Here is a 16,855-nt window from a genome sequence, read left to right on the forward strand (position 1 = left end):
GCAGGAACACGTGATAACTTGTCTTTTCCATTTGTCGAAATTCATTTGTGTATTAATTAATTCTTCTTCTTTTTTTACGGCGAGAATTAACGATATTTTTAGTCGGTTTATTTTCAACATTTAGGCTATACAGATTAAAGGTTACAGCTGAATATCGTATGAGCCGGATAAATTAAGCAGAATAAATTAATTTGAAATGAAAAATTGATTCCTCGTAAGAATCGAATCGCATGCGCGATTTCAGGATGTCGTCGTATTAATTCCACGAGGATCCCAGACACCTGTTTCGATGGCTCTGATGAAACGCAAATTGGTGAGGACCATTCTTTCGTAAAAACACAACGCAGGCAAACAAGCATATTATATATCGTATAGTAAATTATTTAATATAGTAACTTTATATTACAACGTGTAGTAAATAAAATTAAATCTATTCGACAGTGTTCGTTAACGAAGACGAGTGAAATATTTCTTTAATAATAATTGTGCTTTGCGGTTTATTTTAGGTGACTTAACAGAGGTTGTACATACATCAGTTATTAAAACGTGAAGAAACAATGACTGTTTCGTCTGTTACTCAACTTTATATTACATTCCAGCTATTCTCCGAGTTTCCTACGGTAAGTAATAATCCCGATCGTGTCGCAAAGGCCAATAGATGCGCCTCCGCGAGCGTTTTAATACTCTCAGACAAGAAAAGGATGTCGAAACGGTACTTCTAACGCGATCACCTGATTTATTCATAATAAATTGCGCTAGAAGAAATAACGTGTCGTGGTATACAAGAGCGATCTATTCAGTTGGTCATTGTGATAGATGTGTGTTTAGTATCGGACCACGTCTCGGGATTGATAAATCTCTTATCGTACACAAAACAGCTGCTACTTTCGATAGAAATATTCGAAGTACCCACTAAGCGGCCCGAAGTCACGGGCACGTTTGCATAACATCGATTAATTAAATCGTCTAAAATCTGTCGAATCGCGACGAGATCCCGATCCATCGTAGAAAAACATCTTACAACTTCGCAGTGCGCAATGGCGAACGCGCGCGAGGAACACCATACCCTATTGCGCTATATTATCGTGCGAGCCTCCTGGTGATTACAGATTCGAATTTGGCACAGTTATCAGTAACGTGAAGAATTCTGAGTCATTTTGGCACGTTAAACAACAACGCAAATGATTTCGATTCAATTCGACACATTAAACGTCAACAGAAAAGATTCCGATTCATTTCAGCATATTAATTCTTAGACTGTGGTTTCCGGGTTACTTTGTCCAAGTTTATTTAAATTATCACCTAATTACTTAACTTTTGACGAATCAAATCAATTATTGTTATTTTAGGGACAACAAAATGATTAATTTGTCTATAAAATCATCGAGACAATGTTTGCAATGACGATCAAAACTGCAAATCGTTGGATCTATAGTTATGAAGATGGACCCTCGCGCGAGGGTTAACATTCGAATTTCGTCTAGGGTAGACAGTATCACTTTCATTCGAACGTGTGCTCGCTTTATGGGAAGCCAGGACCAGGAGGCTCGTACTCTGTTACAACGTCGCACAATACTTACATAACAGGTTGTATCCATGTCTCAACAATGTATAATTCTCTAACAATAAGTACTCGTTAGTCTACTATAATCATTCTATACAGTCTACAGGCCGCAGTAATCAGATCGAGACCCTGGTACAATCTCAGTTCAGAAATATATTCTAAAGTTTTGGTCAGAATCCTTACGATGTACAGAATTAATTATTACATTGAGACCCTTTTGTACACTGAACGGCTGGGCGAATCGTTTCGCCTCGTCTCTTCCCCGGCGGTGTTGTTCGAAAACCCGTGTTTGCTGGAAACGCGTACGGCGGACGATTTCCAAAAATGTCGAGCACAGTTTGACGGTAGGACTGGAAACATATCAGGTGTGCCTAGAAAATCCCGTTGCCGAGTCCGTACCTTTTAGACGCATTAAAATATCGGATAAGTCTTACAAAGTCGTTTTACTACCCGCTACATTTATGAAACGCGTGCGTACTCATTAATAAACGAAACATCCCGCACCTTCGCCCTTCACGGACGAACGTCGCCATGTTGGCGAGATCGGGTCGATGTACCTAATTTCCGTAGTCGCAAACGAATCGTTTTTAACACGTTGAGCGCCACGCTGATTTTTAAGGGGGTCCCCGTCAGACCACGCGCGCCGCGTAAAAGCGCTGGTACTGTAGGGCCAATGTTTCTTCTCGCAGTAGAAGATAGTTTTGTGTTTTGAGAAAATTAAGTAAATTTTAAATAAATTTCGTATAATTCCATAAAACAGTGTAAATTTTAAGTTCTCATGTCACACGCTGTCAGCCAGCGCGGTTGACGCGGTCTAAACCGAAAGTCAGCCATCGTCGGGTGTCAGCCGAGTGTCAGCCGAGTGTCAGCCATCGATGGCTGACATGGCCTAAACGGAAAGTCTAGTGTCAGCCATATATGGCTAAAGTGGCGCTCGACGTGTTAATCGCTTCGGTAACAACGCAAAGGTTACAAAGCCAAGTATCGGTGTTATCTGCATGCGCGATCCTGTGTACATTCGCCACACTTACCATCTATAAATCTTGGAAAAGTGATTTAGACAACCGTACATCGATCATCTGAAATAACTATCGAATTCGGTATGCCAAATAAGGAGTTCTTACTTCTATTACGTCTTTTAGAATGTACGACTGAAAGAATTCGGTGTATCGAAGTACAGTGGACTGTTACTAGAGAATGTCGAACATTCTTCGGAATTCGTGTAGCATTGTATTCAGCGATGGGTAATAAATATTGAAAGACGTCACGTAGTAAGTTTTGCTGGATGCACACGTACACCCTTGGTTGCTTCGAAAGGACTGTGATAGGCTCGTTATGAAACGAACACCGGATACCCTCGTATCCCATAAAACGAACCAGTCGAGCGAATTCGACGCGCATCTGAAGCGAGAGCAACTCGGAAGCAACGCTGCGGAGAATATTGCTGTTTGGCAGAGATGCTCAGTCATAAATTCGACTGTCGCGCAGCTTGCCAGAGGGTTTGTTTAAAAATTGACTGCAACTTTTAGACAGCAGCGGTCGCGCAAGCATCTGTCCTTTTTTCGTTTCTTTTTGTCTGTTGCGTCGCGAGCGCTCTCATTTTGGTCTTTTTCGCGAGGATTTATCAGATTGACTCGATGTTGCATTTCCGTTTCGTTCCGATGTGCGTATTATCTAGGATTTAGACGAATCTAGAACCGTTTTGTTTCAGTAATCGTTGTCATGGTTCATTTTCATGCGGCAACAGGATACTCTTTGCACTACGACTGCATTTGGCAGCAGTTCTTCGTGTTTAATCCTTTGCACCGCAAAACCCTTGGACCTTAGAACTCTAAGCGTCACATGGGATCTGTATTCTCTTTATAGAATTGACCACTTATCATGACAAATCCAAATTTTGTTATTGTATACTAAATACATACAATTTTAATATAATGGTTTAAAATCTCCCTGATAGAACAACGATGTTAATTAGATCTCTTTGTTTCCTGTCCCAATTCACTTTCATCGCGAGATTTTGTTAACAGAGGAATCATAAATTAATTTTTGTATTTATTAGATCAAGCCCGCAATTTTTGTCACGAGTCTGACTCGTCGTCATAGTGCAAGGAGTCAATCTGTCGTATGAACATTCGCTGGAAATTGTTACAAAATTCTTTCGAAGAAAATTGAAATGAAACGTCGTTACTAAGAGTTGTCTGAATGTTTTCGTATCACGCAATCCGCGATCAGATTAGGTTTAAACGCCCGAACTATCGACGTGTCAAGAAAATACGCCGACCATTTTTCTGATCGTAAACGTAATGCTTCTAACTATTTTTTAATCTGACACGTTTTATGCTTAGGGTGAGTGGCGAGGAATGGAACACTCGGGGATTTTCTTGTTCCGAGAGAACGATTTACTGTGTAGGGCGCAGTTTAAGTGATCGGAACGAGGTAAACCTCATGAATACTTTCGAACTCTGCAAAGTGGTTTTCTCGGGCTTCCGTCCGGGCGAAGCGTTTTTGAAAATTCCGTGGAAACTCTCGAATGGAATTCACATGGATACTGCACGACTTCAAACTGCAAGTACTAAACAGAAGTTCCGTGGTTTCGTCTTCTCAATGATTTAGCAGCGAAAATCAGTGTACAGAAACTGTTGCGGAGTCCAAAGAGATTCCAATATGTCATTGCAGGCAAAATATCAAACATCAAAACCTTTATCTGCGACTGAAAATATTTTACCGCGCGGATCCATTTCGGTTCAGAGTATAGATATTAATATTCTACTATCATATATAATTGAAATCTTCGCATGTTCCAATCAAGGTCTGCGCTGAGAACCCTGTCCGCGAGGAATACATTGAAAAATATGTTGCAAAGCTCGACCAATAAAATTATAAATGATCCCCAAGCGCACTCGTGTTACAGTTATGACAAGTTCACCGTGACTCTGCAAACTGTTTTCGAATTCCAACGTTACAGTTCTTGAGAAAAGCAATTTCCATGTAAATCATCAGCGTCGAATATACCTCTTGTGACTTCCATCGTGTGATTACATCGTTTTAACTTACATAATAGCGTACTCTGAACTTCCCCGAACGAGGTAGAATAGTTCGATATTACATTATGAATACGGAAACGCGTTTAGTCGAAGCTCGAAGCGGAGACGACATCTAAATTGTACAAATTATTTCGCCGCCGGCGATCGTAACGCAAACTTCGCGATTTCGGGGAAGGGATTAAAATCTTGTCGGACAATGTTTCGCGAAAGGAAAGTTCAGCGTCTCTGGAATCATTTGAACCACGTCCCGCGCGCCGTTTCGCATCTCCAAGCCAAGAAAGACATTAATCATTTGTTCCCCGTAACGTGTGCCGTAGAAAAACGCTGAAATAATCCCACCCTCGAACAAGATAATCCCGCGCAGCTGTCGAGGTCGCAAACTCATCTCGAAATACTGTCTACCGGCATAATGCAACGTCGGATTTCTCCCATGAAAGATCGTCCGCGATGGTTTCTTTTTTCAAAACGAACAATCATTTCCATTTAATTGATAGAACGCGAGAAGACCTACTGCTTTCTTGGCCAATTTATTATTTAGACGAACATTATTCAGGCTCGTGGTAGCGGCCAGATTGAACCGCCGCGTGTGTCTTGGGAATGAAAAAATACTCGCAACGTTATTAATTGATGAATTATGCATGAACGGTTCAGCTGTTGCACGGACCCCGGTAACGAAATGAAAACCGTATAAATTTCAACGTTCTCCGCGGTTCCGATCTGATCTTTAAGCAAGAACTCATTCGACGCGACCCTTTCGATACACCCCCGAACCGTAACAACAAATTCGACTGACTCGTCTCAATCTTTTTCAGGCAGGAGCTGTTCTCACGGAAGAAAAACACTGTTGCCAGCGGCGCTAATTGACAATTTACTTGCAAACCAAGGCCAACCTAGTCGCCGCCAAAAATTCCGCCAGCCCGTCCGTCGGCTATAAATCAATTCATCGGGAATCCACTCCGCAACCCAGATGATCCCTCTTTCGAGTTTGAAATCCTGTTCGAGGACGAGAGTGCCGGCAAGAGGGGACGAAGGAGAGGGGGTGGGGAGGTGGAGGAAGGGCTTGAAGGACAAATGGTTTCGGTCGATTTTTCGTTCGCTATGAAACGTCGTGTCCGGTCGAGCTGAAACGTGGGTCATTAGTCACCGGATGGCCGCGTTAGACGGTGATGTAGTACGCCCTCGGCTTGCCTCTCGATGTCGTCGGGCTAAAGAAGACGCCCGGCGTGGTCGGCTTGTAGGACCAGGTGGCCCACGAGGGCGGCGGCAGCGTGCGTCAGAAGGTGTAGTAGCCCTCGTGCCGTTTCCGCCACTTCTCGCGCGCGATGTAGCAGAGCGCGATCGTGATCAGCACCGCGATCGTGATCCCCATGCCGATGCTGATCCATATGATCTCCTCGTTTATGCCACTGTATCCTTTTCCTGAAAGCATGTCTCGTCTTGTAACTGTGAGAGAGCCGATACCGGAAATCAATTCTCCGTGGAACGAGGAGGTGACACGGAAGAGATGTCTCGGGCGCTTAACAACTTTCAACGCTGCCCGGGGATTTACAATCGTGGAAAAATATACGCGCTGCGCCGAGTATGTTGCAAGCTCGTTAAAGGAGTAATTGCCGAGGTCGCTTAAAGTGATATTTTTCTACGGCGGAAATTACACGGACGAAGAACACGGTACGGTTGGGAAGCTTGTAACGTTCGTAAAAAAGTTTTTGTACGTATCGTTTAATGAACTGATTGTCTCACGATCCCAGAAAGATGCGAATCGTTTCGTGCAATTTTACAGAAATCGTTCCCCTTTGACACGTTAACTGCTGAATATCGATTTCAAAACTTTTCCACGATATCAAGAATCATTGATTAATGAAACCGAAACTGAATTCTTAAAGTTTACTGTGACAGCTATTAGTTTTGTTCTTGTATTGTTTTATGTAACGTAGTTGAATCTAATTTTAAAATCTAGTCAAAAATTAATGTCACTCGCGACTGACGCGTCAAATCGACGTCTCGAAAAGGGCCTTTCATATATTCCTCCACGACTGCTTATTGTCCATAGTGTCGTAACACCATGTGTCGTAACACCATGTGATAGCTAGACTATGGATTTTATGCATTCGCAGCAAAAATAGTGAAGCGAAAGCAGGAACAGTGAAAATATAAAACGCAGCTAAGAACATCGCTGTACTAATTACAGCTTACTAAAATCACTATAAATAAAGAAAAATGTCTATGTCCTTTACAATCGATGCAAAAAATGACTATTTTGCATAAATAGCAAGCAGTCTAGTAATAGTCGTCCGCCGGAAAATATCACCGAGTCCTATTCCCGAGCGTTTTTCCACGCCGAAATCAAGCAGCCGCATCCTCGCCGTTTCGTCGTACATCGAGCAAAAGTGATCCGCGAGCCAACCAGAGCGAAGCGACTTTTATCCCAACATTGCGACGCGAAGCCGGTGCAGAGATAGAACCCGGCGCTATAATTCTAATGGCAGACAACGTCGCTTCGACACGCGAGGCAAAACCAACAAAATACGCTTAGCAGCGAACGTGTTAACGAGGCAGTTCGCGCGGTTTACGGTTGCGCGGCGGCCCATGGAGTACCGGAAGCGGTCGGATAATATGTTCCGAGGGGAAATATGGCCGACCACTGGAATACGGAATCGCTGCTGGAAAGTAGCATGGAGAAGGATGGTAATCGGTCACGGTCTTCTTCCAACCGGTTCGTCAAGTCGGCTGCTTGACGAGCCAGCTTCAAAGCTCGCTCGACGCCCCCCCCCCCTCCCGACCGCAAGCAAGTTTTCTCGTGGCTATCTCCTGTGGTAAGTAGATTATGAGAACCCATCAGCGAGACTTGACCGTGGAGGTGACGATACAGCGGGGGTTTGCTAAGCACAGATGATATCGGGCTCGAGGGGTCCGCCGGAGAAGACGGTGACGCGGAGGCTAAGTCCCGTTGATGGCTTCAGATAATCCAGTTAACTGGGAAATGCACGGCGGAGAAATTTCTTGGCGTCGCGGAGTCAAGTTCGCCATTTTTAAGCCGCCGATTTCAACGTTCTCGTTAGCGACCGGGGTTACCCGTTCGCTGCGATTTCCTTAACGATTTCCTCCGGGGCTTTTCTAAACGGATTACAGAGCTGCTACGAACGTTTGCTTTTTCGACTTTGTTCGTTTAGATCGAGTTGATTTCCAGTCGTTCGTTGTGTCAATTCGACGTAACTGTCACGGACGCGGAAGAAACAGTTCTATTAATCCCATGCACTATAATAACGAGTCAGACTCGTGGTGAAGATTTCATGCAAGCTCTTCTAGATACGAATATTATTAATTTCTTCTACGTCGAAGTAAAAATAAATTCTTCTGTTATTAAATTTTAGAAATGAAGGTAAATAAAGACAATATAGAAAAGAAATTGTCTGATCCTATTGGGAAACTTATTAAGTATGAATAAGTGCTAATCGTCACAGCATGAAAGGAGCGATAGTGCAAGGGGTTAACACTTTATCGACCGGTAGCTTATAAATCGGCTTTTTCTATAAATTAGAATTGTTGTAACACGTTCAAAATTATTTTTACAGATATCACGAAAGCTTAGATTTGAAAAATTGTTGATTGGGTAATAAACCATTTTGTATAAAATGGAAATGCTAGAAGCCAGAAAAATGATTTCAGATTTACAGTTAAAATGGCTCCGAGTGCAAAGGGTTAATGCGCAAGTAAAACGTCGGAATTCCGTTGAATGAATATGCAGAATATAGCAACACAGTTTGATCCAAATATGGGAAAATCCTATGGTATTCAATGTGCTCGTATGTTCATGGAGATAATAATTTTCCAATGGTGATACCAATAACCATTTGCATATATATATATAATATCTTGAAGGAAATTTGGAAATTGAATTTCGTTCCACAGAGAATATTACATATTGATTTTCGTTAACAAGTAGTACAGCTGATTTAACACCTAATGCATGCATACTAAAAGCAAACCAAAATCTCAGTTCAGACATGACAATAGTGAAATTATTTTATCAGTATAGTTAATATTTCTGTATCATTTCACCAGCTCAGCTTTTAGCAATGCAATAACCTGTTCAACGGGTGTTAGCAAGAAGTATATACAGCTGGACGCGAGGGTCATGATCAAAGCGGGACCAGAATGTAATTCATTGTTAATATATGATATCGTCAATCAATTATTATTAATATTATTACGTGGTGTTGTGCATAATGTGACAAATGAAAATACCAAATAATGCATGAGATATCATTTTTTTACATTTACTAATGTATTGTGTCGGTAAAATAATTGACGATTAAATAATTCTCGTTGATAAAATTGTAAATACAACAAATAGTTTACAATGTATCATTGACGTTACTGTCTTTTCTATGAAATAAAGATAAGAAGTAAAAATTATCAACGAAACTCGGCGTTGATGAGATCGTGTCGGTAAAATAATTAATTAAATAATTCTGGGTGATAAAATTATAAATACGACAAATAGTTTACAATGTATCATTTGCGTTACTGTCTTTTCTATGAAATAAAAGTGACAAGTAAAAATTACGAAAAAAATTCGATGTTGATGAAATCATATCGGTGACATGATTAGCGATTAAATAATCCTCGGTGTAGTAATAGCAATCTGATTACGCACATGGCTGCGTCAGTCTTGGTCCGCCGTGATCACTTCGTAAAATCATCTCGTTACAATGTCTATTTGCATGCATCGAAATTCCGTCTCATCCTCCGAGTTACCCGGCATCGTAAACATGCACATATTGATAGTATTTCGCCGATGGTCATTAGCAGAATTGCGATCTATATAGAACGAGCGTAAGTTCGGACGCAGTGTCGGCAGCCGTGACGTCTGAAATAACGATATCAACCTGTTTTACATTACCATTATGATGGGAGCTGTAGATTCCGACCTTCCCAGCGACCCGTCCTCCCACCGGCATTTGTTGTCTTTTCCCGTTTTGTCACCTGAAAGGATTCGGTTTCTCTTTTTAATTGGCGAACAGAAAAAGAGAGCCGGCGAATTGAATGCCGCCGTGACAGATCCCTCTGGCAAAATAAATATATACCGAACGTATACTTCCGCGGAAGAATGGCGCGGTGCCAACGAGCCGATTGTTTCTCAGCGCGATACTTAGCTTTACTTTTACGCGAAACAATAAATACGATGCTTCGAGCTTGGAAATCAAATTGGAGCGCGTTCCGCATTAAAAATGAATCCTTTTCTACGTAATATTCACATTTTTCAACTCTAACGCATTTTTAGATTATATTCGCAACTTTTAAATAGCAGAATTTATATATTCGTAAAATAATACTTTCGTTACACACCTACGCGAATGTTCAATAAATATTTATAAAATGTCATTGGACTTTATAATTTAATATTATAATTTTATTTAAAAATTAATTAGATGTAAGCGAATATAGTTTATTAACATGCAATGCAAAAAGGTGAATATATTCTATAAATAGATTAATTTCTAACGAAAAATGATAAATTCGATCTATGAAAGGACTAATTTTTAGTGCAAAGACTACAGAAAATTAATCTTACGTATTATAAGATTGTTATGTAGTGTTTTACTTTATAAAGTATCTGAAACAATTATGAACAACTTTGTCTTATTTCTAGACAATTATTTACTAATTTTTATTGCCACGCATTGCCCTTATTTGTTTGAGCAAAGTTTATGACCCACCCTTTGCACTGAATTATTGTTGTTGTTATATTTATATTGCATATTATATTGTGTATACTGTTATTGTCATTGTCATTGTTAGTAGTATCATTTCAGAAAAATATTATATAATTGAAACAGATGAAAAAGAAACAATTGGGAAACGAGTAAATTGATATTGTTAATTTTATCGTCGGAGGAAGAAATTTCATGGCAATTTTCATTCACGCGAATGAAGTGTATATTGTATATGCGAATACTACCTGGAATTGCAACGGAGAAGAAAATAACAGTTAATGGCCGTTACGTAATGATCCCGATGCACACCGTTATAGAGGAACAAAATGATGTTATAACTGTCAACGGGTGAAAAAGGTTCCGGACTGCATCACAGCCCACCTGGACGCAACCTGTTTCGTGTCCGTTTCGTATCGGCTCGGTATCAGTTAGAAACCATTTAATTATTAACGTCGCAAGTACGATATTACACAATTTGAAATAATATCCTGGACATTAAATAGAAACGTAATTAGTGTAGTGACTAAATGAGGGCGGCGTTCGATTATTATTATAATACTTTAACGACGCCCCCAATTTCATTAGTCCCTGGCCGCATTAATATTTATCAGCGTAATGGAAAATTATGTTCGAGGTGCTGTATATCATTCTGCTCATTATTATTATTATTTTAATAATAATAATAATAATAATTATTATTATTATATGCTACAATGCAACGTTCAGCTAGTAATTAATTAGAGCGCAGATTTTATATATTTATGATAAAGACGAACAGAGTAATATTATTAACAGAGCATATGAATTATTTAACTTCGGATTCTCTCGTTTTCAATTAATGATCGTCTCAAAGTAGCAAAATTAATTTTCTAGACAATGGATGTTAAACCAAAAACCTACAGTTCTTGTCCTCTTAATTAATTCTCTTGTAGATCACATTCACGTCCTTTTGCACCACGTAATATTGCAATAGCTGCATGCGCAGAGGTTATATATTTAATCTTAGTATCACATAAAGCAGTTTGTTTGCAGTTATTTTCTTTTTCCTCGAGAAAAGAATTTTTAAACGAGCACCATTCATAAGCCCGCGTGGCACGTTAAAATTATTTCAGTCCAATCTTATAACAATAAATTCAATTCAATTACTATCTTATTCTGCTTTTACTCGATTCCTTTGTTAAACAAAATAACACCAATTTTATTTAACTCGAAACATAAGAAAATTTCTGTCCAACATGGATCTATTTATTCACTGAAATCCTGCGCATCGAAGAGTTAATCAGTACTCGAATATAAATAACAAATTAACATCGAACCAGATCGTCTCGTTTCATCGTTCGCCTAATCTAGATACACTTGATTCGTTTTTCTTCGCCGAAAATCTGTGTCGTCGAGCTCAGGCGAAATGAGCCTCTCTAAATTCTCGCCTTATCAGAACACGTATACACCCTTGCATTAGAGATAAGGCGTGTCGTAGCGATCGAATCCCGCGCAGCCTTCGCGCCTAATGCCCTCCTGATTTTATTCCGGCGACAGCCGCCGACCGTGCAACGGTCCCGCAACCGGAATATATTCCGTGACTAGGCTGTTTAATTCAAAGGTTAATTCCTGTTCGCAGGTAAAGGCGAACGTATGCCGCGCACGAGTCAATCTAACCAAATGCACCCCAGCGAGAAGGGGTTTACTCGCTTAAAGCCCGCCTCTCTAAATTCTCTTTGTGCGCTGGCAAATTATTGAATAGGTGAAACTTCGATCTCGTAGCTCCCTCTTTCGCTCCCTCCCTCTCTCTTTGTCTCTCTCTATTTTCGTCTCCCTCCCTCTCTGGCTCTGATTTTGTCGGTCTCTGTCTTTATCTGTCTCTGTCTGTCTCTATTTTCGTCTCCCTCCCTCTCTGTCTCTGATTTTGTCGGTCTCTGTCTTTATCTGTCTCTGTCTGTCTCTATTTTTGTCTGTCGCTGTCTCTGTTTGTCTCTGCTTGTCTCTATCTCTGTCTGTCTTTATCTGTCTTTGCTTCTGTTTCTATCTGTCTCTGCCTCTCTCCCTGTCTTTGTCTATCTCTGTCTCTGTTTATCTTTGTCTGTCTCTGTTTATGTCTGTCCCTGTCTCTCTTTCTATCTATGTCTGTCTCTGTCTTTGTCTATCTCTGTCTCTGTCTTTCTCTACCTTTGTCTGTCTCTGTATCCCTGTCTCTGTCTTTGTCTTTCTGTGTTCTGTTTCTATCTTTGTCTGTCTTTATCTGGCTTTGTTTCTGTCTCTGTCTGTTTCTGTCTCTCTTTATCTGGCTTTGTTTCTGTCTCTGTCTGTTTCTGTCTGTCTTTATCTGACTTTGTTCTGTCTCTGTCTGTTTCTGTCTGTCTTTATCTGGCTTTGTTTCTGTCTCTGTCTCTGTCTGCCTCTTTCACTGTCTGTCTCTCTACCTTTGTCTATCTCTGTCTCTGTCTGTGTCTACCTTTGTACGTCTCTGTTTATGTCTGCCTCTGTCTCTGCCTGTCTCTGTATCCCTGTCTCTGTCTTTCTCTGTTCTGTTTCTATTTTTGTCTGCCTTTGTCTATCTCTGTATTTGTTGTCTCTGTCGTTGCTGTCTCTGTCTTTGGCTGTCTCTGTCTTTCTCTCTCTCTCTCTCTCTCTCTCTCTCTCTCTCTCTCTCTCTCTCTCTCTCTCTCTCTCCAACCCACAACACAGTTGGCCAAAAATTAATCTGATTAATGTATAACGATTATTATTAACACGAAATCATGTTCACGATTAATGATTATGGTTGCCAATCGCGAGATGACTGACGTCACATTGCCACAATAATGAAGTGACTTGATTTCTGGCATATCCGCCCACAGGGTGGACGAAGGCGATGCCTTGTGGTGAGAGGATCCGCGATTGACCACGCAGCACTTATCCCAGAACCGTTCAAGGACCAGCCACGCAGAGCTTTTAGATGAGCTGTTTATTTTGGAAGTGGCTCGAGTCCATTTTCCGAAAATACTAAGGTAGCTATTGTAATTTTAGGTTCACCGGCAAGTTATGTCCGCTAATGTAATTAATTAATAATATAATTTCATATAATACTAATAATTTCATTTGCGACATTTCTTTTTCAAAAATGTTATTTATAAATCGCCATCACGCTGACAATAGGGCATAAGTTATGTTTATATTAAATTATTATAATAATACAATAAATATTAAGTGTATCAAAATTTATTGTTTTCTTTCTTTTTGAGAATAAACAGAATTTTCCGGTAGACTTGATATTTATATTTCTACGTTGACATTACGTGATCTACGTAACATTAAATTTCTACGTTAACTTAATTATCTGTTTTTTAAAATAAATGGACTCGGGCCGCTACGAAACATATTTTGTTAACACATTAAAATTCAAAATAATATCGTATATCCACGAGAGATTCAAATTAGATTCGTCGCACGCTAAGCTTTACATAAATCTTCGTGAAACATTAATTTCATCGCAGTCTTTGTCAATTAATCGGAAATATGAAAAAGACGATTGGAACGAGAGTAATCGCGTTTGATTTATCGACGAACCGAATTTGGCTTGTCCCCGGAGAGTTTTCAATCCGATTCGCTAAACAAATAATGGACTTCTAGGTCTATACATTTTTATTGGCAGGTTTGTGTACACAATCAATTCGGGATTGAGATTTATTGGTGATGCATGGTATATTCGCGTATATCTGCACGTTTGCTATCAAGCATTGGTTATCCTTGCGAGTAGCGTCGCAATCTAGGTTATATTCTACAGTGGTATACTTTGATATGGTTTTCAAAAATACTGCAATGCCTCTCGAGACTTCTTATGTATGAGCCATATGGAACCTCATCCTTCCACGTCAGGGATATCCTGCTCTTGTTTTATTTAAAGGAGAAGAAATGTATTCGACGTTGAATCTATCATATCATGCACATACAGAATTGTATCCGTTTTTATATGTATGTAGGTGAACTAATAATTTATCATAAATTTTAATCACACAAATTAATTGTTATTCGATCTTAATCGTAACACTAGTTCGTTCATTTTTACGTGTTAATGGATTGCTTTGTAATAATTATTATTACTTTTTAAAAGTAATTCTTATTATTATTACTTTCTAAAAATAAATTTTTTTATAATTACTTTTCTAAAGAATAAAGTTTTTATCTTTTGCTTACTCTGCTACAAATGGTTACACTAAACATTATTAATTTTCTTTTAGAGAAATCCATATATCGAAAAACAATTTAAAAGATATAATCTTTACAGATAAAAAGGGATAATCAATCAAGAATTTTTGATGGTTTTCAAACCAGTGTAAATAAATCGGAAAATAGAAAAAGCAAATCAAAAAGCAGCAAGTATTGATATTTTATATAAGAATTATATTTTTTATTTACTTGCACAATTTTACAAGTTAAATGAATATTTATACCTGCACTGTATCTTAATAAATTTTGTTCAAATGAATTCTATTAAACTGAATAAAATTCGATATAAATTGCGCTTAAATCAATACACTTAATATCAATTTTATCATTTATTATAAAAAAATCGATTTCCGTCTTAAAAGTTTACAATTTTGTCGCATTCCCTGGACACCTTTCGCCGTATAATAAAAACAGGTTTATTCTGTACGCGAAAGCAAGTTATTTATACCATACTTTGTGTTTTCTCTCGCGATGCTGAAGAAGATGGCTCCTCGCGACGAATCTCTCCTTTTCGGTGATCTTTACGAGCAGCCGCTACGCTGCGGCGTAGATAGGTAAAGCATCCTCTCCGTACTCCGAATAAAAGTTTTTATTTTTCGGCCGGCTCGTTCCATTTTCGTGGCACGCAAGAACAGAGAGCCGGTGTGTTTATTGCGTTCTGTAAATTATTTTCCGGCCCGTCTCCGGGTCCTCCCGAACCATTTTTCAGCGGCGTCGGGAAAGTCGGCGTTGTTTTCCGCCGGTCGCAATCTTCGGTAGCAACCCGGGGCGCTTATATTATTCTTGTCGCCCTTACACATCTCGAATTTATTCGTTTGCGGCACCGAAGCCACCGTCACGGAACCACGAAATTGCCTTGGCGAAAAATTACCCAGCCATCGAGCGACGCCGTCACACCTAACCAATGCAACTATTATCTCTTTTACTGGCTGTTCCCGCAGACGTGATGCGAATAGCGCTTCGGGACATTCGATAACCTTCATCGAATCGTATCTCCTTCATTGATAAGTTTTCTTCTACGTATTCGAGCATGAAAGATGGGTAGAAATTCAATATGCTGACGTACACTCCCCGCGATAAATATCCGGATGCTGCTGGTTTTCGAAGCGCGGTTCATTCTTTGGCTGAGCATGTTCGATTTAACCCCTTGCCGTACTTTGACGAGTCCGACTCGCGATTACGATTTCTAACAATAACCTGTTAAGTATGAATGTTATTTCGTCTTTTCAAGTCGATATAAAATTCTGTCTTTTTTACAATAATATTTAAACGTTGATATTTATTTCTCCTCTAACAAATTATTCCAATCGAAAATTATTTAATCATTGCAACTACAAAGATAAAAGTATTGCAAGGGGTTAATTCAGATGGTACTCGTTGCTTGATTTTATTTCTCCTCTAACAAATTATTCCAATCGAAAATTATTTAATCATTGCAACTACGAAGATAAAAGTATTGCAAGGGGTTAATTCAGTTAGTACAAGGGGGTAAGTTTTTAGAGACAATTGAAAGATACCTTCGAACAGGTTGGAATTTGAGTAAGAATAAATTACCGAGTTAACTAAGAATAATTATCGTGGTTGTCCGGGGTATCGTCACTTTTGTTCATTTTGACGATAAGATCTCAGATACTGTTATCAATAGTGTAATAATTATATCAATATTAATAATATATTAGTACATTATAATAGTATTAATTGTAATATTAACAATAATAATTATAATATATTATAATATTAACAGTAGTAATTATAATATATTATAATATTAACAGTAGTAATTATAATATACCATAATAATATCAATTATAATATTAACGATTATAATATATTAATTAGTATAACTAATAATAATATTAACAAGATTAACCCTAAAGCCTATTTCTCCAATACCACGTATCTTCTATCTGTCGCCGTAGCATGAAGCTTCCAAGTTTGATAAAAATGGTAGACATAATTAAACGCGACGTTCTTTTTCTATATTTTTCAGTCCGCCCCGTAATTCATTCAGAATCGAGGGCGAAACTGGAGGAAGGAAACCCTCGATAATTTATTATGGAATTAACGGTGCCGGTGTAAACAAGTCGACGACAGTGTGCGACGTGTGTGTGTGCATGTGTAAGTATATCGAAGTTGGTGTTAATCGATAATGTCGCAGATTGATAGCGGCGTCAGCCAAGCTTGCTTTTTGCAAATCCTTGACGATTGAATTTGCGACGATGGAAGCTGTGTCGGCGATACTAATCTGTTACGCAAGAAAGCACGATGAGTCACGAGATTATTCGAACGGCATCTAAAATTGAATTTCATTATAATCTGGCAAAACA

General features: G+C 39.2%; 1 protein-coding gene across 1 annotated transcript; it reads right to left on the reverse strand.

Moving 5' to 3' along the window:
• Positions 1–5,881: 5,881 nt before the first annotated feature.
• Positions 5,882–9,577, reverse strand: LOC144478287 (uncharacterized). Its single transcript, XM_078196055.1, has 2 exons — positions 9,512–9,577; positions 5,882–6,027 (listed from the first exon to the last, which is right to left on the reverse strand). The coding sequence occupies exons 1-2, from the start codon at positions 9,567–9,569 to the stop codon at positions 5,882–5,884; spliced, it is 204 nt and encodes a 67-aa protein (XP_078052181.1). The 5' UTR covers positions 9,570–9,577.
• Between the last annotated feature and the right edge of the window lie 7,278 nt (positions 9,578–16,855).

Source organism: Augochlora pura, chromosome 2 (genome assembly GCF_028453695.1).
Source record: "Augochlora pura isolate Apur16 chromosome 2, APUR_v2.2.1, whole genome shotgun sequence".
Lineage (NCBI taxonomy): Eukaryota > Metazoa > Arthropoda > Insecta > Hymenoptera > Halictidae > Augochlora > Augochlora pura.